The sequence below is a fragment of the Ceratotherium simum genome, chromosome 34 (assembly GCF_057802395.1).
Source record: "Ceratotherium simum simum isolate JZ-2026a chromosome 34, ASM5780239v1, whole genome shotgun sequence".
NCBI lineage: Eukaryota > Metazoa > Chordata > Mammalia > Perissodactyla > Rhinocerotidae > Ceratotherium > Ceratotherium simum.
Genome location: NC_141933.1, coordinates 32,098,328 through 32,124,232, shown reverse-complemented (window position 1 = coordinate 32,124,232; position 25,905 = coordinate 32,098,328). Strand labels below are relative to the sequence as shown.

Genomic DNA, 25,905 nt, shown 5'->3' with positions numbered 1-25,905 from the left:
CATATTTGGGACCTTAAAGGTATAGTCCTATTAAGCTTAGGAAAAAACTAGAAATTACAATTAGAAAACCTTGAAGACTCTGGATCAGTAAGGACAGCAGTCAAGGTTCAATAATCAGTGGTTCAAATAACAATTCAGTAATTAACCTGGAAACTAACAAGAGCTTATCTCAGTTTTCAGAGCTAAGGAAACTTCTGGGACATCTTAAAACCCAGCTATACCCTATCAACAGTGGCTCCGACAATAAAATGTGTTAGTATGTTATTCCTAATGTATAACTGATCTACCATTTCTGCCAACCAGGCTACTGGGAACCAAAATATTACCTCTAATACTATCTATAATACCTGATGTTCTATTTAGAGATAATAAGTAATATCTGCCAGGAGTTAACAGCTACTGAGACTTGCTATTCATAATAAATCTATTAATCAGCAAACATCTGTTTTTTACCAAAAAGAAACTATACATAAAAAGAAACTAAGATACTATAAAGCCATAACTTCTAAATCAAAATCAGTTTTCTCTCTTGATTCTCTTAGGTAAGAAAAATACTGGCTGTTCAAGTGTTTGGATGTGGCTTTAAAGTGAGAATAAAATAGTGAGATTTAATTAAGATAATGAGTGGTTCTGTTATTAACCTTCTTGGAAACTTCATGTCTATGATCTGTAACTGATGGTTTTTTCTAATTTATAATCATCTGAATCCAAAAAGTCCCAAGTGAAATACCTGAAAATTTGATCTCTGATGATGGGGAAGCCACCTGACACAACATTGTTGACATAAGAAGTAAACCAGTCAGTAAAAGTAGCACCTATAAACCAGGAAGGGGGGGAAAAAAGAAAAGGACAAATAGTTTTTGTACAGTCTATACAGGAAACAAGGAAACCATAATTTAGGAGATACAGCCACGTCTGGCAGAAGCCAGGCTCAGTCTGGACATCTAAGAGCGAGTGGCACTGCAGACAGAGTTCTGGGCATCAGGCCAATTCCAAAGTAGTCTAGGTCCACCACTGCAGGTTCAAATGCATAGTGGTTCCCATATGCTCAGTGACCAGCTCCAAGGCCAGTCCAGACCAGACACCCATGATCTAGTGACTGGATCAATAATGCATATTTACATGAATTATGTTTGCCCCGTCTAGGTGATACAACACAACTTTCGCAGACCCACATATCTCTTGTTAATATATCTCAGTGCCTACACATATGAGTCCCTTAATCAATGTTATTCAATGAATTTCTTTGTAATCTTCTATTAACCCAGTTCCTGCACTCTGCCACACTGAATGTCAGATGCTAAATTTATAGTATTTACTTATCATTCTATTTAGGGAATGATAGTAGATAGAATTTGAGCTTGGGTCTGAGGGTATATGCTTTAAAATTTTAAAGGCATCAACTGAGGGAAGGTAAACTACAGTAGTTGGTTCATTTCTCAATGTCTATTAATGGCCCATTCTGACTCTTTATTTATTAAATGTTATTGTATTCAAATGATCACTGATCATCTATCCACTTTGAGCAAGATAGTAAGGAGCCACATGAATAATGTCATTAAAATTCACAGAAGGTCCAATTTTATGTTTTTAGAACTAGTTAATTTCCCTGTAGAGTTTAAAAAATCACTTTGTATATTTCATGGAATAAAATCTTATGTAAGAAAAAAATAAATTTCTTATGGTTTATATAAAAAAGAATTTGGCATGGTGTATTTTAGTGTACCTTAATTTATTACAATACATACCAAAGTGTCTCCTTTAAAATGAGGACAGAATTTTCTATGCAATCTTCACTACTAAACTTATCTGACAATAGATTCCAGTTCTCTTAAATATCTATTAATAATGCACTGAACACCAGGAGATTCCACCTTGTGTCTTACCAAAAATCCAAGCAAGTCAAACGTAGTTGAATCAAGATGTACCTTACATGTTCTAAGGAAGTTTACCTTTTAAAGTGAGCCCATGTCTTGGAGTCTCCTGATAGTATTGGGGTTTTATCAAGGTAGCTTAAAGGAAGGTGCTTTCTTATCCTTCCTCCCAGCACTAACCTCCCACCTCATCCCTTCTCAGTGCATCTCAAATCTTTTGCTTTGCTCTCTCATGCTAGGAGCAATCCCAGCTACCAGAATAGTATTATTAGACCTTACTACTCCGCTGTAGTGGTGGGGTCTTCCCCACCATGTCAGACCAGCACTAAACTAGGAGTAAGAAACTCCTAGAGCCTAGTGGGCTGCCTACCACAGAGCTCAGGCAGCCTTCAGTGTATGAACCACTAGCCCAAGAGCCAGGACGATCCTCTCTGAAAGCGTGCACCACGCAAAGGTGCCCAAGGGCAATGAGCAGGGCATAACCCCCAACGCATGCTCAATTTAGAGACCAGGGACCACATGGATCAGGGCGAGCTGAAAGCTAGGGGCTACATTTAAAAACTTCTTACAATCTCCTATGCAAGGGCGAGAGCTTCTTGATATGGTGAAGTATACTACAAATCTGGAATGTGCCATAGTATGGAACAAATGGAGGCTTATACTCTGCTCAAGGTTCCACTTAGGAGATATAATTAAAATGCAAGGCCCCTTCACTGTTTATTAGTATATTTATGGGGATCTTTAATATGTGCCAGAAAAGCCTTTAAAAACCAGAATGGAGAGTCAGGAAGCTTCTCTTAGGTGAGCAAAATCTAAGCAAAACAAGACTGGATGAATAGCAAAGGGGTGAGTTACACTTGCATACCTACTGAATTGTTCTCAAAATCCTACAAGAAATACCCTTTTAAGGCCAAGAAAAATGAGTTGTGCCAAGGAGTTTATGAAGCCCAGTTTACACTGGTTTCTGAAGACTGCTGCTTTGAGGTCTCTAGCGTGACTTACCCGTATTTTACTATAGCACTGGCACCAAGAGAAAAAGTTTAAAGTTGTTTTTATATCTATATTGCTCACTATGTATTAATATGATTGATGGAAAATGCATGTGCGTGTAAGGGAACTATATACAACCTCAGAGCAATTCTATACATTTCACTGTTCTACAGCAGAGTCCTAAGAGCACAAGATTGTATAGGGCATGGCTTTTTTCCAAATAGAAACCAAATTCACACAAAGTATAAGGGCTATTCTGATGAGAGCCTAGATGCATACTTATAAACCAGCAAGCCTTAAGAAATACAAGTATAAAATTGCCAACCGATTACGTAACTGAAAAGTTTTCACCAACTTAATTTTTTGGACCAGGAGGAAAAAGAGAAAAAGACTTTTTTTCTCCTACCTATGATAAACATGTCAATAGCAGCTGGATTCCGAGCCATTTGGTCCTAAGTGAGAAAAAGAATATTATAATTAAGAAAAATACATTTTACTTAATTTCTCATTGTTCATGGTCTGTATCCCTTCCCAGAGACAGGGCAAAAGAGGTAAAAATAACTTAAGTGCGGGGCTGGCCCAGCGTAGTGGTTAAGTTCGTGCATTCTGCTTTGGCGGCCTGGGGTTCCTGGGTTCGGATCCTGGGCGCGGACCTACTCACTGCTCATCAAGCCATGCTGAGGCGGCATCCCACATAGAAGAGCTACAACTCTACAATTATGATACACAACTATGTACTGGGGCTTTGGGGAGAAAAAAGAAAGAGAGGAAGATTGGCAACAGATGTTAGCACAGGGCCAATCTCCCTCAAAAAAAAAAAAAAAAAACTTAAGTGCTCTAACCAATACTTGGACATTCCTCACACTTTTCAGTTCCTGTTCTTAAGACTTCTATATTTAGGCTCTCCTGCAAAGTCCTTAGAAGAATGCCAGGTACTTCTCAATGACAGTTAAAACTTATATAATGCTATTACTATTACAATGAACTAAAAAATTATCCTTCAAGAAAACAATTAAGAAGTTGGTAAGAAGATATATGTCCTATTATCCTAGAAGAAAGGACTTTGGATTCAGAGTCAAGAGACCCGAACAATCCTAGGTTAGTGACTTCTCTTCGTAAACGGAGGAACCAAGCCACCATCCTACAACCTTACAGAGTTATCAAGTCAAAAATGAGATAAAAGATGTGAAAATGCTTAGAAAAACACTAAAAGCTATGAAAGCTCTTTAAACGGAGTCTTATGGAGTCTTATGTCCCAGATAACTCTGAAAAGTATTTGCTATTTTAAATTCCTCTTTTAAGTCAAAAGTCCACACCCAGGCAAAAATGAAAGCAGAAGCTCTGTGATAAGGGATTACTGAGAACTGAAGAAATAAGTATGAAACCAAACAGCATGACATTTTCTGTGATTACATTAAAATCATAACAAAAGCCTCCTAAAAAGGATCTACATTTTTCGACAACTCAAATACTCACTGAAAAAAGAGTTTAAAAAGTTTCTACCGCACTCAGAACTTGAATCAAATGTTCCAAAGCTAAATGTTTTAAGATAGAAATGTATATTATAATTAATTACTTCAACAAAAAGTTTGTTAGTTTTCCTTAAACTTAAAATGCCTTAATGCAAGTCACAGCTTTCCCTCTGTAGGTACAATAGTTTGCACTGCCTGTCCACTGGTAAAATTTTCTTTGCACATTCCACGCCATCATATCAGAGTATCAGCCCTCTAGTTAGATGGGTCTATAATTAAATTGCATAATGTTCTGTCCCCACTCCACAACCCTGAGAATCCCTAATGCACACATTTACACGTTCACCACAGTACATCTTAAAGCATCATTACGCACACTCCTACTCACCGGACATTGGTAGAAGACTTCATGTTTGTTTCGGCCCTCTGCAGCTTCCACCGCTATGTACTGACTCAAACCAGTGTGTATGCAGAAAGTTAGAGGGAGACAGTACTTCAGCCCCTGCCTCTGCTGGAAGCCTCCAGCAGCCGTATCGACGTCTAACAAATCCTCAGAACGATAGTGATTAGACAGTGCCATGCTTCCCAACAACCTGAGGAGAACACAGACTCAAACACTGTATCGACTACAGCGCCACACAGCTGCGCTTCACCTTTCTAATGAATAATAAGTTCACACTGACTTTAACAAAGACTGATTAACATGTCAATTCTAAAACAAGAACACCAAAAACACTACAATTTCTATATAATAAACTCAAACTCTTGACTGGAAAGATTCTGATTTAAATTAAAAGCCTAAATGCCTAAAATGTCTAAATGTCAGCCTTTTTATTTATTTATTTATTTTTTTATTGATGCTTCAACAGTTTTTAACATTGTGAAATTTTGGGTTGTACATTTTTGTTTGTCCATCACCATACATATGTCTCCCTTCACCCCCTGTGCCCACCCCCTACCCCCACTGCCCCTGGTAACCACAATACAGTTTTCTCTGTCCATGTGTTGGTTTATATTCCACGTATGAGTGAGATTATACAGTGTTGGTCTTTCTCTTTCTGGCCTATTTCACTTAACATAATACCCTCCAGGCCCATCCATGTTGTTGCAAATGGGACGATGTTGTCTTTTTTTATGGCTGAGTAGTATTCCATTGTATATATATACCACATTTTCTTGATCCAATCATCAGTCGAGGGACACTTAGGTTGCTTCCACTTCTTGGCTATAGTGAATAATGCTAAATGTCAGCCTTTTTAAAAGAAAAAGTTTTATTGCTTTCAAGAATCTATCTTGCCATGATTTACTGATTTGCTGCTGTTTTGCTATACATGTGTGTATGACTAATGTGATGTTTAAAGGGGTAAATTCTGATACCTTTACCTTGATACAACCTTTAGCTTACCCTGTCCTACCAGACAGTATAAATGGACATCAGCCTAAACCTTGTCCAGATTTTCATAAACTTGGAGTGTGGGGTCTAAATTCATCTCACTGCACACACACGGGAGCAACACAGGTGTCAGTCCTTGATGAGATTCCTGCCCTAAGCCTCACTGTTTGGGCTGTGGACATATAAAAACTCCTGGGGTGAAACTCATGACCTGTCTGTCATGTCAGTTCTGGGCAACTCTTTTAATAAAGTTGTCTTCTGTTTGCTCTTGAAATACGACAATTTTTCAATTTTGTCAAGTTTCAGTTTGACAGGAAAACAGACTAGAAAAAAACAGCCAATAACTTAGGCTTATCTAGTCCTAACTGCCCCACATTTGATTTCTGAATCCTACACCTTGTATCTCAGGATGATCACCTCCCAGACTTCCTGTTCTCACTCAGCCCTGACCTGAAATGCTAACAGAGCCTCATATGATTCTTCACAAAGGGACACCAGGTTCCAATAAGAACAATGCCAATTCTCCCTAAATTCTTATTTCACAAGCTCAGTGTCTCAGAAATAGCTTAATTTCATAAAAGTACAAAAGGAGTAGACCCACTCAAAGCCTGTAGCTTTTAAAACTGAGTGAATTTGACAGCTACTGCATGGTCTGCTTTTACCAAAAGGTTCCACAATGAATACTTCATCTTTTAAAAGATTAAGTTTAAAATAGGCCATTCAACTGTAAGCTGAGCTTGAAAAAGACAAATCTATATTTTCTTTAGTTTAGTACATGTAGTGCTTAACAAATTATTGCGTTTTACATCTAAGGTAATAGAATCTGCATCAAGCTCTTCAAACAATTTGCCCGGCCTGGACCACGATAAACACTTCAAGGGTCTGAAGAGTTTTAGTTAAAACATACTCACACACATCCACCCCATATCCTGCAGCCCCCATCCCAACTAGACCTCATTTCAACTACAAGGATGCGTGGATGGAAATGACGGTTTTATGAGACATATTTATTTTGGTAAAATCAAATTCAAGCAATGGATTTTGTCTAACAGACTCCTACAAGGAGGAAGAGGGAATTCCTATATTCCTTTAATTAGTTAAGAGTAACTACAAATACAGTTTATTTATTTTCATTCTAGAAAATAACTTGTATCATTAAAAATAACCCAAACAGTGACCATCTTACCCAGGAACCACCAACTTCTGCCCATTGTGGATCCGATACGAACATCGATAATCGTCAGGAAGCTTGCAACCAATCTGTGCTTCCACAGCATCTAAGTCTTCCTCTCGAGCACCTTCTGCAAATGCACAAAAAAAGCAAATTATGAAGACACAATAAGATTTAAATCTAAGAATAAACACAATCTATCTGCTAACCAATGAAACAATCTTAGAGCAAGTGAATTCCATTCAAAATGTATTGCTGAAATATAGGGAAATGAACTGAAAATTCAGAGAAACATGACATCACTTTAGATTGGACTTGATATTTGAAGCACTGAGCAAGCAAATTCCTCAGTTTCCTCTCAACAGGGAAAACACTAGCACTAAGTAAAATATGGCAAGGTAGACACCCATGACATCCACAATAATTTTTTCATGTTACAATGCAAATTTTAGGGTATATCTTACTATTCTTAATCTAATATACTCACACTTCTTACTAAAAAAAACTCCCCAGAAGTTCTCAAAACTGATGTTGTTCAAGAGTCTGAACGTAGTCTCTTAATGGGAAATACAGGACTTAGGTGTAGGTTCATGTTGTGAGGATGCCATTAACTTGAATTCAATTTTGCACATTTGTAAGCTTGCCATACATTCTAGCTTTAAAAAGCAGGAAGTAACTACAAATACCAAGAGAAGAGATCCACTTCCAGCAACGGCCCACCAGGTTGTTGGAGCAAACCTCTTGCTGCGAACAACTAGAAAAACTGAACAACAGAAAAATGGTTTCAAGGCTTTTGGAAAACCTCAAAGACAGTGAGAACTGAGGGTATCCAGAAGAACAGGGCAGCTGAGAGGTGAGCCAGGCCTTTGGAGCCACCTTGTCCTGAGGCACTTGCCAATTCTGAAAGGAAACATGAGGCTGAGAGGCCGAGAAGCTGAGCAAAGTTTTCAGCAGTACCACAAGGATGAGGGAATTTTCCAAAATTGATGAAAACTGTCAAACCATAGATTCAAGAAACACTATAGACTCCATGGAGAATAATTACAAAGAAAACCATATGTAGACACATCATTGGAAAGCTGCTAAAAACCAAGAGGAAGAGAAATCTTAAAAGCAGCCAGAGAAGGGGCAAAGGCACACAATCACCTGCAAAGGAACAAGACCGACAGCGAAATTCTCAACAGAAACAACAGAAGCCAGAAGAATGGTGTCTTCAAAGTGTTGAAAAACTGCTGACTAGGATTCTATATCTTGTGAATACATACTTTGAAAGTAAAGATGAAATAAATACATTTTTAGACCAAAAAAATTCAGCAGTAGTAGTCACTCATTAAAAAAAGTACTAAAAGGAATTCTTCAGGCAGAAGAAAAGTGATCCCAGATGGAAGCATAAAGATACAAGAAGAAATGAAGAACAACCAGAAAAGATAAATCTAAGATAAAGTTGAATATATTAAATAATAATAATGTTTTCAGGGATATAAAATATGTTGAAAATTAATCACAACACTATAATAAAATTAATCACAAAAACTATTTAAAAAAGACAGGTTGGAGGTAATTAAAGTATTCTAAGGTTCTTTCATTGTCCAGGTAGAGGTAAAAATACTAATTTACAACAGACTTTAATTAAGTCAAAGATGCATGTTTTAATCCCTAGGGTAATCACTAAAAGAGAAATAAGAAAGGGGGGTATGGAGTAAAATATAATTTAGAAGAATGCAAAAAAGAAACACCTGCTCAGATGGGACAAATAAAAAACAAATAGAAACATGGTATATTTAAATTCAAATACATGAGTAATTACATTAAATACAAATAGACTAAATTTAATTAAAAGATAGACTGACAGACCAGATAAAAAACAAAACATCATCATATACAAGCATCACATCTTAAAGATGCAGATACAGAAAAGCTAGGACAGCACTACTAAAATCACCTAAAACAGACTTTAAGGCAAACAGCGTTATTAGGGGTAACGGAGAATCTTTCATAATGGCAAAAAATTCACTACACAGATACTATAATTCTAATTTTGTGCACTTAATAACACAGCTTCAAAAGATATTTTTTAAAATGACAGAACTAAAATGGAAAAAAGATAATCTACAGTCATGGGGTGTACTAGTTTTTGATTCCGCAATATTAGCAGTTTAAAACAATATTCATTTATTATTTCACAGTTTCTGTAGGTCAGAAGTCTGGGCATGACTGAATTGATCCTCTGCTCAGGTCCCACAAGGCTGAAATCATGGTATCAACTGCGGTTCTATCTCATCTTATGCATCTCATGCTTGGGGTCCTCTTCCAAGCTCACTGGTTGTTGGCAGAATTCAGTTCCTAGCAGTAGCAGGACTGAGACCCTCAGCAACTGGAAGGCACCTGCTATTCCCTATCACTTGGCCCTCTCCACAACATGCCAGCTTGCTTATTCTAGGCCAACAGGAGAGACATCCATGCTTCAAATCTCTCTGACTTCTGGAATGGCCCGGTTCCTTTTAAGGGCTCACCTGATTAGGTCGGGCCTGCTCAGGATAATTTCCCTTTTGATTAATGATTAACTCAAATTCAACTAATTTGGGACCATAACTACACCTGAAAAGCCCCTTCACCTTTGTCATATAACATGACCTAATCCCAGGACTGAAATCAATTATATCCACAGTACCATGCATGCTCAAGGGGAGGCTATTATTATACCAGGCATGTACAGTGGGGGTGGGAATTTGGGGAGCTACCTCAGAATTCTGTGTACCATAGTGAGAAATTTTAATGTACCTCTCTCAGTAACTAATAGAACAAGTAGACAAAAAAATCAGTAAGACTGCTGAAGATTTGAATAAGATTAACAATTTTTGCCTAATTATACATATAGTACTGAATCCAACAACGGCAGAATATACATTCTTTTCATGTGTACATGAAACATTTACCAAGACAGATTATATGCTGGACCACCGGACAAATCATAAATTTTAAATGACTGAACTAACTAGAGTATATTCTCTGATCATAGCAGAATTAAAATATAGGCATACCTCATTTTACTGTGCTTCGCTTTATTGTGCATTTTACAAATGGAAAGTTTGTGGCAACCCTGTGTCAAGCAAGTCTATTGGCACCATTTTTCCAACAGCATTTGCTCACTTCGTGTCATTTTTTAGCAATGAAGTATTTTAAAATTAAGATATGCACGTTGTTTCTTTAGACATAATGCTATTGCACACTTAATAGACTACAGTATAGTGTAGACATAACTATTATATGCACTGGGAAACCAAAAAATTTGTGTGACTCGCTTTATTGCCATATTCGCTTTATTGCAGTGGCCTGGAACTGAACCCTCAACATCTCTGAGTTATGCCTGTATAAATTATATAAAAAAGATTATAGAAAAGCCCCAAATGTTTGAAAATCAAGCAATACCCATGGGTCAAAGAAGAAACCAAAAGAAATCAGAAAATATTTTGAACTGCATGTTAATAAAAATACAACTTATTAAAACTCGTGGGATGGAGCTAAACCTACATTTAGAGGGAAATTTATAGCCCTAAATGAATTTGAAGAAAACAAGAAAGGCTGAAAATTTATGATCTAAGTAATCAACTCAAGTCAGGAAAAAAGCCATAGTAAAGTAAATTCAAAGAGAAGAAATCAGAGAAATTAATGAACTAAGAAATGAATATAGAGAGGATTAACAAAGGCAAAAGTCAGTTCTTTGAAGAGACTAATAAAATTGATTAGCCCCTGCCCAGCAAGAATGATCAAGAATAACATAGAGAAACCAAAATATCAGAAATGGAAAGGTGAAATCACTACAGATCCAACAAGCTTTACAAAGATAAGAGGATATTATGAAAAACTTTATGGCAATAAATTGGAAAATGTAGATGAAGCGCATACTTCCTAGAAAAACACAACTTAACAAAATTGACATAAGAATAGGTAGAAAATTTGAATAGTCCTCTGTCTAATAAAGAAATTGAATCCTTAATTTAAAACCTTCCCACAATGAAAACTCCAGGATTGAATGGCTTCACTGGTGCATTCTACTAACCATTTAAGCAAGAAATAAGATCAAGCTTACATAAACTCTTCCAGGGAACAGAAAAAGAGGCAACACTTCCCGACTTGTTTTACAAGGCCAGCATCATCTTGATACCAAAACCTGACAAGAACATTGCAAGAAAGGAGAATTACAGGCCAAACTCTCTCATGAACACAGATGTAAAAAGGCCAAATACTAGCAAATCAAATCCAATAATATATAAAAAGAATAATAGAGTGCAACCAAATTAAGTTTATTCCAGGAATGCAAAGTTATTTAACATTCAGAAAATCAATCAATGTAATTCAGTACATTAACAGAATGAAGTAGAAAAATCACATGATGATCACAAGGCTGGAAAGTCATTTGACAAAAATTCAATTATCCATTTAAAACACAAAAACAAAAACAAAAATCTTCCCAAACTAGGATCAGAAGGGATTTTCTTCAACCTGATAAAGAATATCTACAAAAAACCCACAGCAAACATCATCTTTAAAGGAGAAATGTTGAAAGCCTGCTCTCTGTAATCAGTAAGATAAGGATGCTAACTATCATCATTTCTATCCAACATTGTCTTGAAGGCCCTAGCCACTGCAATAAAGAAAAGAAATAAATGACATAAAAGGATTGGAAAGCTAGAAATAAAACTGTCATTATTCTATATCCTCAGGGAAATGCAAATAAAAACCACCATTACACATTAATTAGAAAGGCTAAAATAAAAAGAATAACAACATTAAAGTGCTGGTAGGAGTGGAAAGTGGTTGAACCACTTTGGAAAATTAACAGTATCTTTTGAAATTTAATATAAGCATACTCTACAACCCAGCAAACTCAATCCTAGATATTTATCCAATAGAAATTGATGTACTCATATGTACATCAAAAACGATTTACAGGATTATTTGTAATAACCCAAAACTATAAATAACCCAAACATTCATCAACAATAGAATGAATCTATAAATTGTTATCTATTCATATAATGAAATAGTGTTACACACAACACAGTTGAATCTCACAAACAAAATAGAAATAATTCACACAAAATACATACTTAATCATGCAATTTATATAAAGTTCAAAAAGAGAGAAAACTACTCAGTGGCGTTAGCAATCAGGATAGCGGTTACCTCTGAGAAAGACGGAGGGTTCTAGGTACAGATAATTACTTCTTGACTTGGAGGGTGTTATAATGGATGTGTTCACACTGTGATAATTCACTGAGTTACACACTTATGATCTGTGCACATTTATGTATGTTAGTGAACATGACTAGTGACAGCATGTGGATACCATGTACCCCCAGATATGATGTCATGAGAGGGGCACTTCACCTATGTGGTAATCTTTCTAAAAACTCATTACTCCAGTCTAATCATGAGTACTCCAGACAAAGTCTGTTTGAGGGACATTCTACAAAATACTTGACCAGTATTCCCTCAACTGTCAAGGTCATGAAAGACAAGGGATGACTGAGAACCTACCACAGACCAGAGGACAGTAAGGAGACACGAAACTAAATGCAATGTGGTATTCTGGACTGGATACAGGAATTGAAAAAGGACATTAATTGGAAAATCTGGTAAAATCCGAACAAAGTCTGGAGTTTAGTGAATGGTAATGCGCCAATGGAGACTTCAGTTTCGACAAATGTCTCGCAGGGAAATACACTGGAGGACAATGAAACCGGGTGAGGGAGTACAGGAACTCTCTGTACTATCTGTGCAACTTTCCTGTAATCTATAATTACTCAAAATAAAACGTTTGTTAAAAAAAAAGTTTTTTTTATCAACAAAAGAAATCAAGCTGAACAGCTGCCTGAACCAGAAGTTGGATAAGGAAGGAAACTAACATCTGTATGGTTAGTGCTATACGGTGGACATTTAACATATAACATTAAGATACCAAGAATTTCCTGGAGATAGCTAGACAGAACAAAAAGTAAAACAACAACAAACATAGCAAAAGAGATATAAGGAAATATGTATGTACAATACAGGAAAATCAAGGTGCAGACAGGCAACCTACTGTAGCAGAATTTGGGAGCCAGGCAGAGCGGGTTCAATCTCAGCTCTGCCACCTACTGGCTGTGTGATCTCTGGCAAGTTACTTCACCTCTTTAATCCTGCGCCCTCATTTGTGAAAAGGGGGCTAATATCACCTACCTGAGAGAATTAGAGTGAGGATTACATAAGCTTCGTGTGCTTAATAAAGTGCTTTACTGGCACTCAAGAAATGTTCATTTCTTTTCCTTGCCCCCTGGCCTGCTTGTCTGAGGAATCAGTGAAAATATTACTAGGAGCCAAGAAACCGAGATTAGAGCTCCATCTCTGTCACTTACTAGTTATGGAACCTTACATAAGTCACCTAAACTCTCGGAGCCCGTTGCTTCACCTGTAAAATGAGGGGGCGGGTATAAATCAGGGATCTGCAAACTAAAGCCCAAAGGCCCGATCCCAGCCTGCTGCCCGTTTCTGTAAATCAGGTGTTCTTCCAACAGTGGCACCCATTTGTTCATTATGTACTGCTGCTTTCTCACAACAGCAGCAGAGGAGAAGAGCTGTGACAGAGATCATCTGTCCCTGAAAGACAGAAACATGTACTATTTGATCATTTAAAGAAAAAGTTTGCCAACCCCTGGTCTAAATAATCTCGCAGGTCCCTTTCAGCTCTAAAATTCTGAATATCATGTAAATATGCAATTCGAAGCTACATGATATACACCATTAGATAGATTGTTAGAAGATATATTAATGTACCATAATTTCAAGATACTTCGTAAAAATTTCCCCAAGCCCAGTGCCTATCTGCTTTCCGAGTTTCCTTTCTATCTGCCATCTCTATAACCTTGAAATTGAGTCAGGGACTGTGGCCCCTAAGTGAGTAGCTAGGTTCCCAACTCAGTCCTAAAACTCACAGGCCTAGCGTTCCTAGATTCCCCAGACTTCTAGATCTCAAAGAGCCTCTATCCTATTCTAACTCATGGCCAAGCCCCCAGAGAACTGATAACTGGGAGTAAAACAGGGGCTATCAAGGAATTCTCTGACAACCTCACCTCCAACCACCTGGTGCAGAAGAGAGAGCAAGGAGCCTGGGAATACCAATTGAGTGCAATAAAAAAGGAAGAAGCTGCTACGTATCCTTAGTTTCCTCCTTTCTTAGTAGCTCTGTGCCTAAAAGGAGAACCACGTCTACATTCTCATATTCCAAATGTCCTAATATGGGACTAGCTCTCTGAGAATCCTAAGACACCCTAAACACAATAGGACAGGTCTGCTCTCCCTGCAACTGCTGGTAAGACCAAAGCTCTGGAGGCAGCCCTATATTCAAATCTCGGCTCTGCCTTTCGCTTTGTGATGGCAAACAACTTACTTAGCTTTTTATGCCTTAGGTAGTTCACCTATAAAAGGAGCACAGTAATTACCAACCTAATAGGATTTTGGCAAATTAAATGGAATAATACAAAACACTTAGCTTAATGCCTAGCTTTGTGTTTAATAAATAATAGCTATTGTAAACCCTTACCTATTTACTTATCATCACAAAATACTTATTTTCAGAATATTTTCCTCTTGAAATTATTTAACCCCACATACCAAGTGGATGATATGATTCTTTTCTTCCAAGAACAAAAGCTATTAAAAATATTCTTCAGGGGCTGGCCCCGTGGCCTAGCAGTTAAGTCCAGCGTGCTCTGCTTCAGCAGCCTGAGTTTGTGGGTTCAGATCCCGGGTGCAGACCAACATGCCACTTGTCAGTCATGCTGTGGCAGTGACCCACATACAAAAAAGAGGAAGACTGGCACAGATGTTAGCTTAGGGCTAATCTTTCTCAGGAAAAAAAAAAATTAATCAAGGGTAGTTTCTCTTAAAGCTCTACTCTCTGCCATTCTTTCCCATCTCCTAGCAATTGAGCTTTTTTGTGTGTGTGTGTGAGGAAGACTGGCCCTGAGCTAACATCTATTGTCAATCTTTCTCTTTTTGCTTGAGGAAGATTGTCTCTGAGCTAACACCTGTGCCAATCTTCCTCTATTTTGTGGGTGGGATGCCGCCACAGCATGGCTCAATGAGGGGTGCGCAGGTCTGCACCCAGGATCCAAACCTGCGAACCCCGGACTGCTGAAGCAGAGCGCGCAAACTTAACTACTATGCCACCAGGCCAGCCCCTAGCAATTCAGTTTTAAGTCATACAATCATGCTTTGTATGAAATTCATATTTGCATGGGAAGTTACAGTGCAAATACAAAATGTAAAAGGAATGCTGTTTCAAAAGAGATCTTACTTCAAAAGGAACACATTTGAGAAGAAATGATCCCAATTTCAGCTTAGCAAAACCAAAACATGTAAAATTCCTTTTAGTAGAGAAATTTGAAAAAACTTGGAAGCTAAAGCAGATAAGTAGCAATATATCTGCAATCTACTCATGCACTCTCTTGGGCATAAATTAACAAACCAACTTAATGGGAAATACTTCTTGCCAAAATTGGACAATAACAGTGCAGGAGAAAGAGCAGATTCTGGGGTCAAATGTGAAAAGAGGGATGAAAGTTTTCCTTCCTCTATTTTGCTGCTCTTACACTCTTAAAGACCTGGGTCTTTAGTATCTGGTCTCCCCAGATAGTAGACTGTCAAACAAACATTTACTTGTACTGAAAACAGGAAAGAGGGTGATACAGCAGGCAGTTTTTCTCAGTCAAAAAAAAATCTTTTAAAAGAAATCACAATATTTATCCTCAAGCAATCTTAGCATTACTAGTTTCTTTATATAAAACAAACATAAGGATAAAAAGAGTTCCACTTTCCCTTCTAATAAATAATCACGTGGGTCCTGAGGTAAACAAAAAGAGGGCAAGCACCAGAGCAAGGGTGCTTTTAGCAATACATGCTTTCTACTTCCTTGGCCAAATGTGAATAGTGACTTACAGATAATGTGGGATTAGCACAGACTAGCACAGATGATTGAGACCCAAAGTTATTTAACCTATTTATACTATAGTGTAATATAGTGTAAATATATAATTTACACTATATATTTATATTATTTATATATATATTTATAATATATTTATATTATTATATATAAATAATATATAATAATTCCCCCAAAATGGGGAAGGGAGACCCTGCACTCCCAGTACCTTTCAGAGATAAAACCATCCGAGGACATCTGGGCTCCAAATATTTCTTGAGATCATCCCAGGCCTTTTTGATAGCAGCATAGTGGTCAATGTATCTTCCTACATCAGAGTAAGTATCAATGAAGAGAGATTTCCAACACTGATTCTTTTGTGTTTTCTCTTCCCTAAATAGATTAAAACATTGAGATTAAACATCTTTTAAAATGAACATAGCATATATTTTTATAAAATATATTAGCCTATATTTTAGACACTTACCAACATACTCTACTGGGAATTTGTGGTTACTTTTGCCTTCCTTTTCATTTATTTTAGCCACAAATGAAGACTAGATAGCAAAAAGTAATACATACATCAAAAAATTTACAAAGAGTTATTGCTGGCATCGTGGGATTATAAGTGACTTATTTTCTTACTTTCTACTTATTTTCTTTCTAAGTTTTCTAATGTGAATAGTATATGGGGTATAAATTTCAACTTACTCCTAAAAACACACGAATTACAAAATTTTAAAACTTATATGTAGTTGTTCTGTTTTAGAGAATGTTTAGAATCTAATGATACAATAATATTAATCTTATTTATCTACACTGGATTAGCCAAAGAATCATATAGCATCAAAGTGATCACATGACTCAATATTTCTATTGGGTACAATTCCACATTTATTGAGTGTGTCTACTTAGCCGCTGAGGACATTAAAAATAAGGCACATTTTTTTGCCTTCAAAAAATGTATAGTCTAACCAGGGAGAAAGACTAAAGTGTACATTTAAGAGTCAGAAGTGGTACAGGATAAGGCAGCTACAAAGGGCCTTTAGGGAACATACTAATGAGCTTGGACCTTATCCTGTAGGAAACAGAGTCACGGAAGGGTTTTAACAGGGGAGTTAAAAGAGCAGAACTGTAGTTTTGGTTTGGGAGGGGTGTAAACTAGAGGCACAGAGATGAATTAGGAGGGTTTTATAGTAGTCTCAGTAAGAGATGATGAACTAAACTAATGTGGTAGCTAGATGAAATGAGGAGAAAGACTCAAGAATTCTACAGAGGCTAAAATCAGAAAGCCTTGGTAACTGAATGAACGTTGGGAGAGAAAGAGAGAGGAGATCTAGGATGATTTCTGTTCCTGGCTTGGACGCCTGGTGGATGGTACTACCTTGAAAACTAGGAATGTAGGAGGATCAGGTTTAGGGATAGGGAAAAGAACAATTCAGGGTGGGTTTTTTTGGGGATTGGAAGGGAAGTATCTTTTTATTAATCTAAATAATACATAAACATATTATCAAAACCAAAAAGTACCAAAGATCTTATGATGAAAAACTAGTCTCCAATTCTAGCCCAATCCCTCAAAGGAAACTTTAGTTATTTCTGAAAGTTATCTCTATAATTCTAAATGTTTATGCCTCTAGTTTTGGATTTATCAATTTTACTTCTACCTACTGATACTCCAAAAGCAAAAGATCAGGATACAGGAATACTTAAAATTCCCTCTTCCCCATTCTTCCTCCTCCCAATGTTAGATAAGTCTGTTATTAACTTTTAGTTCTATTGAGTAGCTTGCAGCTTTAGATAATATACTTAAACCTCTGCTTCTTACTACACCAACTTTAGTCACTACCTGACTCCTCTCAATCTAAGAAAAGGTTTTAGCAATCCTACCCTTTCTTTCACCTTTCCCAACTCCCACCTTCTGTCATCTACACTTTTATTCTGTCAAATGTATTAACATTTTCTGAGTTCAGTGAACCCTTGTGGGTCATCCAGTGGAAAGGTCCAGCAGACAGCAGTGCAAACACATCTGGAGCTCAGTGGGGACGTCAGGGGTGGACACTGAGGTTTAGGAGTTTGGAGCACACAAGTAGTCACTATAAACTGCAACAGCGCATGCAGGAGAATTCAGAGGGACAAGAGCAGTGGGCCAAGGACAGACGCTTGGAGACACCAGCACTTACGGGCAGGCAGGAGAAGAGCCGTCAAAGGAGACAGAGAGACAAGGGTCAGAGAGGAGACTCAGGACAGACTAGTGCTGTGGAAGTAAGCCAAGGGCTGAATTTCAAGAATACATAGTTCCCAAATACTCACTCAGATATCAGCCAGTATTTTTTGCAATGTCTTCTCCACAGTGGATCATGACTTGATAGCTGGCTAAGTCTTCGACTGACATAGCAACAACTGGCAGTAACCAGATTCACAGTTAGTATAAAAGAAAATAAGAAAACAATTTAAAAATAAAGATGAAAATATTCAATGTTAAGCTCTATTTTATTCCTTTTGCTTTTCTTATTTTCCACTTTCTACCCTTATAACTGCAAAACGATATTTTCTAAAACCTGTTTAACGTGTTAGCTAGTATAATTAACTTGTGAGTAGTGAAATCTTAACTGAGTTCACAAATAAACCCCCAAACCTCTAAAACTGCAATTTTCACATGAAAGTCTATAAAATATATAAACCACTGGAGTTAATTTCAAATCAAAGAGCTTTCCTACATTTATAACTGGGACAGTAATCGTTTCTACACATAGGAAGAAATGCTATTCAGGAATAAACAAAGTGGCTTTCCTTTCTTCTTTTTTTTTTTGAGGAAGATTAGCCCTGAGCTAACATCTGTTGCCAATTCTCCTCTTTTTGCTGAGGAAGATTGGCCCTGGGCTAACATCTGTGCCCATCCTCCTCTACTTTATATGGCACGCCGCCACAGCATGCTTGATAAGCAGTGCATTGGTGGGCGCCGGGGATCCAAACCTGCGAACCCCGGGCCGCCGAAGCAGAGCCTGCACATTTAACGGCTACGTCACCGGGCCAGCCCCATCTTTCGTTTTTTAAGATCTGTGAGACATCTGATATTAAATACACAGCCCTTTTGTTTGTTTTGTTCTAATTTCTTCTTAAGGAATGAAATATTGCAGCCAAAAACACTTTTTAACTATAGCAACTATTTGAGAGCCCACCTATAAAAGGTGTCAGATCCATAACAGTTCTGATTCAATATCCATAGCTATTCAAGTTAGCATCAACTGCTCAAAAACAGGGAATGTTAGAAACAAATACCCTCCTCATTATACAGAGATTTCTAATACAATAGTGCTCCCATCCCGTAAATCCTACCCTACATAATTCATTTCAAAAAGAACGAACCTAAAATTAGGAAAATGGATTTCTCTCCTTTCAGAAGAGGAATCACAGTTATAGAAAACAGGTATTCAGAGCTCTCACTTGGGCAACAGCTAATCAACGGAGAGAACCTTAAACACATGGGCTTTGTCAAGGCCATGAGTGGGGCATGTTAAAAGCCACCTGATGGTAAACAAAATAGCCTTTGTTCGATTTTCAGATTTTACACAAACATCATCCTCATCCTTTTCTGCCAAACTCAGAAGATGCCCAAACTAACATCTGCAAACATAGGAATCCCTCCAGTTTTGTGAATTCAGAGTCTATTCTCTCTTTTCTTGATCCCTCTCTCTCCACTGTCCCAAGAGTTAAACAACATAAAAGAATCCCTGGAATGAGCACCCACAGTGATTTTGATGCACTTTCAGCATGAGAACTACCGTTCTTAGAGACTGTGCTCAGTGGGCCTGGGGTGTAAGATCTGTACCGCAAGCAAGTGGATGTTTAAAAAGTGCCACATGTAATTCTGATACACTGTGAGGGTTAGGCATAAATGGAATACAATAAATCACCCTGGAATGCAGGAGATTCAAACTATGCAGCTGATATTACACAACGACCCCAATGGACGAATCCAATCCAATCCTATCCAGTTCAGCAAATATGTACCCAAAACTCCGGAGCTCAGCAATGGGCAGGGCACTTGGCAAAGTTGGGCTGTATAGTGCAGGAAAGAAGTTGCAGTAGACTGGCAACTTTTCTGTGGATAAAATTCGATGGTATTTGTGATGGTTAATTCTATGTGTCAACTTGCCTGGGCCAAGGGATGCCCAGATAGCTAGTTAAACATTATTTCTGGGTGTGTCTGTGAGGATGTTTTTGGGAAAGATTAGCATTTGAATTGGTGGACTAAGTAAGCCAGGTGGCCCTCCCAAATGTGAGTGGGCCTAAACAGAACAAAAAGGCAGAGCAACGTTGAATTTGCTCTGCCTGACTATTGAGCTGAGATACTCATCTTCTCCTGCCCTTGGTGCTCCTGGTTCTCAGGCCTTCAGACCTAGACTGGCATCTACACCATTGGTTCTCCAGCTATCAGCCCTTCAAACTACACCACGAGCTTTTTTGTGTCTCCAGCTCGAAGATGGCAGATTGTAGGACTTCTCAGCCTCCATAATTCATGAGCCAATACCTTACAATAAATCATACACACACATATCCTATTGGTTGTTTCTCTCAAGAACCCTAATACAGTATTCAACTCAGTTCACTTTCACAAACATTTATGGAGGGATCATGTCACTTCTGTTTAAAACTTTGATTACAACCTAAAGCATTTAAAATAAAATCTGATCTCTTCATCTTGGCCCCAAGGTCCTGCATGATCTCAGCAGTCTCTTCTCAAGGCACTCTGCCTGTGAGTCACTCCCTACCTCCTGGAACACCAGTCTTCTAGCTCCTCCAAGAGGCCATGCTATTGTCCAATCAGCTTCTGAGCACATGGTTCCCTCTGCCAGGACTGCTCTATGCCATCCTTCATATACGGCAGCTCCTTCCAATTTTAATTGATGGTCCCTCCCTCCCATTCCTTAACAGAGCAGTAGGTCTATTTCCTTCATAGCACACAGCAACTCTTGCATAATCATGCACTTGTTTGTTTTCCATCTTGCCTACTAGACTGTAAGCTCCATGAGAGGGGCCTTATCTGTCTTGTTTACTATTGTATCCCCAACATTTAACAGGCTGGTACACAGCAGGTACTCAAAAAAAAAAAAAAAATCTGTTGAATAAATGACGAATACAAAGATAGACAGTCTTTACATTTAAAAAGTGCACAATCTATCTAGCATGGTAAATAAACTCTGCAGAGGAAGGAAGAAGGTAGAGGAATCAAGAGAGGGGGTCCTAAAGGAATTCCATCCTGCAAGGTTGAGAAGAGGGGGGAAAGGCATTCCAGGCAGGGTCAAGAGCTTATGCCACAGAACAAAAAACACAAGTGTGTGGCATGCTGGCAGAGGTCTCATTTGGCTAGAGTGGACCGTGCCAAATGATAAGAGCCTTAAATGCTCTCAGAAGTTAGGGTTATAGTCTGTACCCAACAAGAGGCATCGTAAGTTTTTAAGGAGAATAACAGCCAGTCTGTCTTAGAAAGATCTCTGCAGCAACGTAGCCCATAGATCAAAAGGATGTGTTTGTGTGTGTGTATGTCAGATCTATACGAGGCTACAGCAACAGAATATTTCAGATGAAAACAGTTTGCAGCTGGAATGGCCTTTTCCAAAGGAAAAATAAACTTTATTTCTCTGCTTTAGTACAAGCCTGAGTAGAGAAAAATTTATTTTCTAGAAAAATAAAAGTGTTACAGGTACTAACATAGCAGCCAGAAACTGGAGTTATCCCTCCACCGCCGCTTAGCTAGGCCGACCAACAGCTACCAAAAAGACTATTTCTAAAAGGATCCCTGATAACACAGGGCACAATCATCAAATGTCTAGAAGCCAATAGTTAATCCAAAAAACAAAACGATCTCGCCCACCCATCCTTAAGAGGGCGACTTCGCCTCCTCTGCAATTCTATACGGTGGCACAAGAAAGAGCCATGCCTCCGGCTGTCAGGGGTGTAAACAGCGTCATTTCTTCCACCATCCCGGACAGTCCCAAGCGCTGAAGGAACTGGGCATTTAACCACCCTTACCAGCAACCGGTGCTTATTTTTGGAACACATGCTGCTAATGTAGGAATCCCAAGGCGTACAGCAGAGAAGACGGTTCCCCGTATCGCGCCACCAGAAGTCAGCACCAAAATACAAAATGGAACACGCCGCCGAGCAGGAAGGCCGGGAGAAAACCCCCCGGCACAGCAGTCCGGAAGCGCGCCCTGCCCGACGTCCCGGGGCGGCGCAGTCGCGCCCAGGGTTCAGGGGGTCGTGGCTGCGCTGGCCCGGGGCCCCGCAGGAGGAGCCTCGACCGGACAGGGGCTTCTCCGCGGCGCCAGGCGGGGCCGGGTGGGGCGCGGCCGCGAGCCCGAGGGTGCGGGCGCTGGGGGCGGCGGGCGCGGTGCCTCCCCCTCGCAGCCGGGCCTTGCCGAGGCCTGGAGCGGGCCCTCGCGGCTCCGGACGCCTGGGCCCTGGACGGGAGGCAGACCTCGAGGCGGGCCCTTCCGCCCGGCTCGCACCGGCCGGGGCCCTGCAAGCTCAGGGCGGCCCGGCGTCACCTTCGGGCTAGGCGAGTCCGGATCCTGTCGGCGAGCCGGGCCTCCGTCCCCCGCCTCCCCGCCCCGAGGCCCCACCCCTGCCCCGCGCCGCGTCCCATTACTTGATGAGGTCCCGGTAGTCCAGGAAGGATAGGATGAGAAGCAGGGGGTCGGTGGGCAGCGATTCCAGGGTCAGCGGCGCCGACTCGGGCTCCATGGCCGCCATCTTGCCTGGCCCGGTGCAGGCCTGGCCCCGCCCCGCCCCGCCCCGCCCCGGCCCCGCCCCCGCCGCCGCCCGAGCCGCTCCCCGGCCGCGCCGCAGGTTTGTTATGTAACCAACGGGCAGCCCCGCCCACAGGGCGGGCCGCGGGGCGGTCCCGGCGAGGCCCCTCGTCACTAATCCCCGCTCCCCACGCTGTGCGCCGCCGGCCGGCACCCTTCCCGCTCCTTTTCGGGTCACCTGAGCTCGCTCCTCCCGTTGCGGCCTCTAAATTTGTCCAGCCCGGACCCCTTTCAGTCTTTGTTCCCAAATCTTCTGCGTGGGTCCCTCCAGCCCCTCATGGGAAATTTTACACCCTGTATCTTCGAAGCCTGGTCCCAAATCTCACACTGAGTCCTCTCCGCCCTTGGCCCCCAAATCCGCCGCTTCTCTTGGTTTTCCGACCTAGAAACCCCACATTTCCCCCCTTGAGGGCCCCTCGCCCCGCGTGTCCCCTGAGCACAGCAGGGCGGCTCCGATCCTTGTGCACTCTGTAAGCGCAGAGTTGGGAATCGCAAGAGGAAGGCTCTGCTCCTAAACTGGGAGAATGATCGTGGAGGGCACAATTTTAACCCCCTCCCCAAGTAAAGGGTGCACAAGGACTGGATCTAAGGGTCAGCCGCTCTCACTCAATTTGGTCGTCACGGTTGTTTTTCAGCCCAGTAAGGCAATGCAAAGTGTATGGAAAATGGAATTTTTTTTCCCCAAGGTTTAATCTCGGAGGATTAAGTACCCTGGGTGTGAAGGGATGAGCTGAGAGCCCCTTCCCCCCAGTGGGCGTAACTGAGGCATGAGGCTGGCCGCTGTTCAGTTTTGCCAAGGTGGGATTAAAGTGAGGGCGGGAGATGTGTCATGGATTGCGAGCTAAGGCATACATCACTTACCTGATTTCTTCTTTTCCACTGCTGTTGCAGAGGCAGTATGGTGTACGGGGCTTTGGGGAGTCCCGTCAACCCGGACTTCACACATCTGCCATTGACTTGAGAGAAGTGAGATGGGGGACTAGTTAATTGTGCCTAAAATCTATGAGCCTCTTTACTCATCTCTAAAAGCCATCCTTCCCCTAGGTGGTTTATGGATGGTAATGAAGCTTTATTAAAGTGTCTAGCTATTCAATAAATGTTAATTTCCCAAGCCTATACATGCACCCATCACTAAGTTTTCCAAACTTTTCCACACCCTGGAGAAAGTGTCCTCCCAACTATTTGGAAAAGTGGAAATGATACTCCTCTCCCCCGGAAAAAAACACCACTCCATTTCTTCAATTCATAATACCATTAATACTTTAAATTAATGGTTTTGTCTAATATTTATAATCCCTCTCCCACTGTATTAATCATGTATTTTATTTTCTGTATCTTATGATGTTTTGACATCCTAAAAATCTTGCTGGCAGGGGAGAGACTGCCCTCCCAGCTAGCTAATTCCTAAAGAGAGAAACAACTTTCTTGGGAGCACGCCTCTCATATGCAAGCCAACCACCCCCTTTATCTAACTCTCACACACCAAGCGCATATTTCCTCTGCCCGGAATCATCCCAGGGCCAGTTACCAGGTGGTAGAGAACACCTCTATAGTCTAAAGCCCACCATTTATTGTTCAAACTAGCCATTCCTAAGCTGTTTACTCTGCCCTGCCTTTCCGGTGGAAACCCCAGTAAAGGCTCAGGCCTAAACTTCCCCCTCGCTCCTACTTCTGCCTCCTGACCCAAACCGGATGCTTCCACTGTGGCATGGTGGACTCTCTTTAGGGAAATGTAAGTAATAAAAATCTTCTTTCAATGGCATTGGCTTCGCCATGTTGTCACTCACTCATCTCCATAAATTAAAACCCCACAGGTACAAATGAGACATTCACCCAGCAAAAACAAAAAACTAAAACAAAAAAACCTTCTGCTTATATCTCTGTACTTCCAAACTATTTACGCACATATTTAGGTCATTTCTCAAATTGGATTCAGGTCAGTTGTTCCCTGTCGGTCTTTCTCACCAGACTGTCTTGTTCATTTTTGTAACCTCAAGACCTAGCATGGCATTCAACAAATAGAAAATTTAAATTTAGGTTGAACGGATGAAGACAAAACAGTCATTTCTGTTTATAAGGGAAGCATAACTGTTTATATGAGTAAATGCTTATAAAGGCATTTATGTTTGTGTCTGTTTCTCCTTCACATGGGCTACTTTATCGGTAGGAGTTTCAAATACACTGCGTTTGCTTCTGCTCTCCTACTGCATTTCCCTTCCATTGGACTTGGTCCAGTTATGACCTAATGAGACCAAAAGTATGAAGTTACCCTACTGTCATGGCCAGGATTAAGGTGAGGCAAGAGAGACACTCACCTAGGGCACAAAATTTAAGGGGGTGCCAAAAAAACTCAGTAATCAAGATAAATAAATAATATTTTAATGCGATATTTTAGAAAATCAAAATTAATGAAAAAAAATCCATGATGAACAAAATACCAAAATCTTAAATAAAACAAGATCTTACAGTGCTGTGAGAGTCATATTGGAGCCTAAGGCAAAAAGAAAAAATGTGCACCCTAAATAAATGGTTTTATGTCTTTTTAAATGGTTATTTTTTTTCCCCAGAAGGGGCACTCAGGTGGAGGACTTGCTTCTTCCATGTGACTGGGCTCAGAGCTCCTGCCATCCTCCCCAGCCTCTCTTTCCCAGGCTGTCACCTTGGAGAATGCCATCAGGTTGCAGGCTCCTTCTGCAACAGCCCACAGCTCCCTGGGGAGATGATCTCAACCTAGGCTCCATTTTCCTCCCCAACATGATATGAAGCAGGTAGAAGAAGTTGGGGGAGCAACGCAGGTGGGCAGGACCCAGGATAGCCCTTTCCAGGGCTGTGGCTTCCTATTACCGCCACCCCCACACACACACCCCAATAATGGCTGGAAAGGGGTAGGAAGAGGAGGCCCACGACTTGGCTATTTGGGTCCCCTGGGCTAAGGCTGAGGGTGAGGGCCCCAGAGCCTGTGTGCCTGAGTGGGAGAAACATCCCTCCAAGTCTGCTAATTGATTTGGAAGCTAGTCTCCAAAGGGCAGAGAATCATTTCACTAAAATAGTGTTTGCTTGCCATTAATATGCCTATGGTAGAACAGAAAGAACAAGGTTTGAAAGAAGAGTTCATATGTGGCATTTTAACAACAGGTTTCTCTATTCTTTCAGGAATAAAGATGGATAATATATATATTATCCATCTTTATAGAAATGGATAATATAAATATATTTACCTGTCTTCTT

General features: G+C 40.2%; 1 protein-coding gene across 2 annotated transcripts in view; it reads right to left on the bottom strand.

Moving 5' to 3' along the window:
• FBXO3 (F-box protein 3) overlaps window positions 1–22,644 on the bottom strand; it is a 32,269-nt gene extending 9,625 nt beyond the window's left edge. For both annotated transcript variants that reach the window (XM_004436843.3, XM_087423152.1), the window contains exons 1-7: window positions 22,518–22,644; window positions 18,176–18,265; window positions 16,095–16,258; window positions 6,916–7,030; window positions 4,725–4,929; window positions 3,271–3,316; window positions 731–815 (exon numbers count right to left, since the gene is read on the bottom strand). In XM_004436843.3, coding sequence (XP_004436900.1) covers window positions 731–815; window positions 3,271–3,316; window positions 4,725–4,929; window positions 6,916–7,030; window positions 16,095–16,258; window positions 18,176–18,265; window positions 22,518–22,621 — 809 coding nt within the window. In that variant the 5' untranslated portion in view covers window positions 22,622–22,644. The remainder of the gene's footprint in view (window positions 1–730; window positions 816–3,270; window positions 3,317–4,724; window positions 4,930–6,915; window positions 7,031–16,094; window positions 16,259–18,175; window positions 18,266–22,517) is intronic.
• Window positions 22,645–25,905: the final 3,261 nt, after the last annotated feature.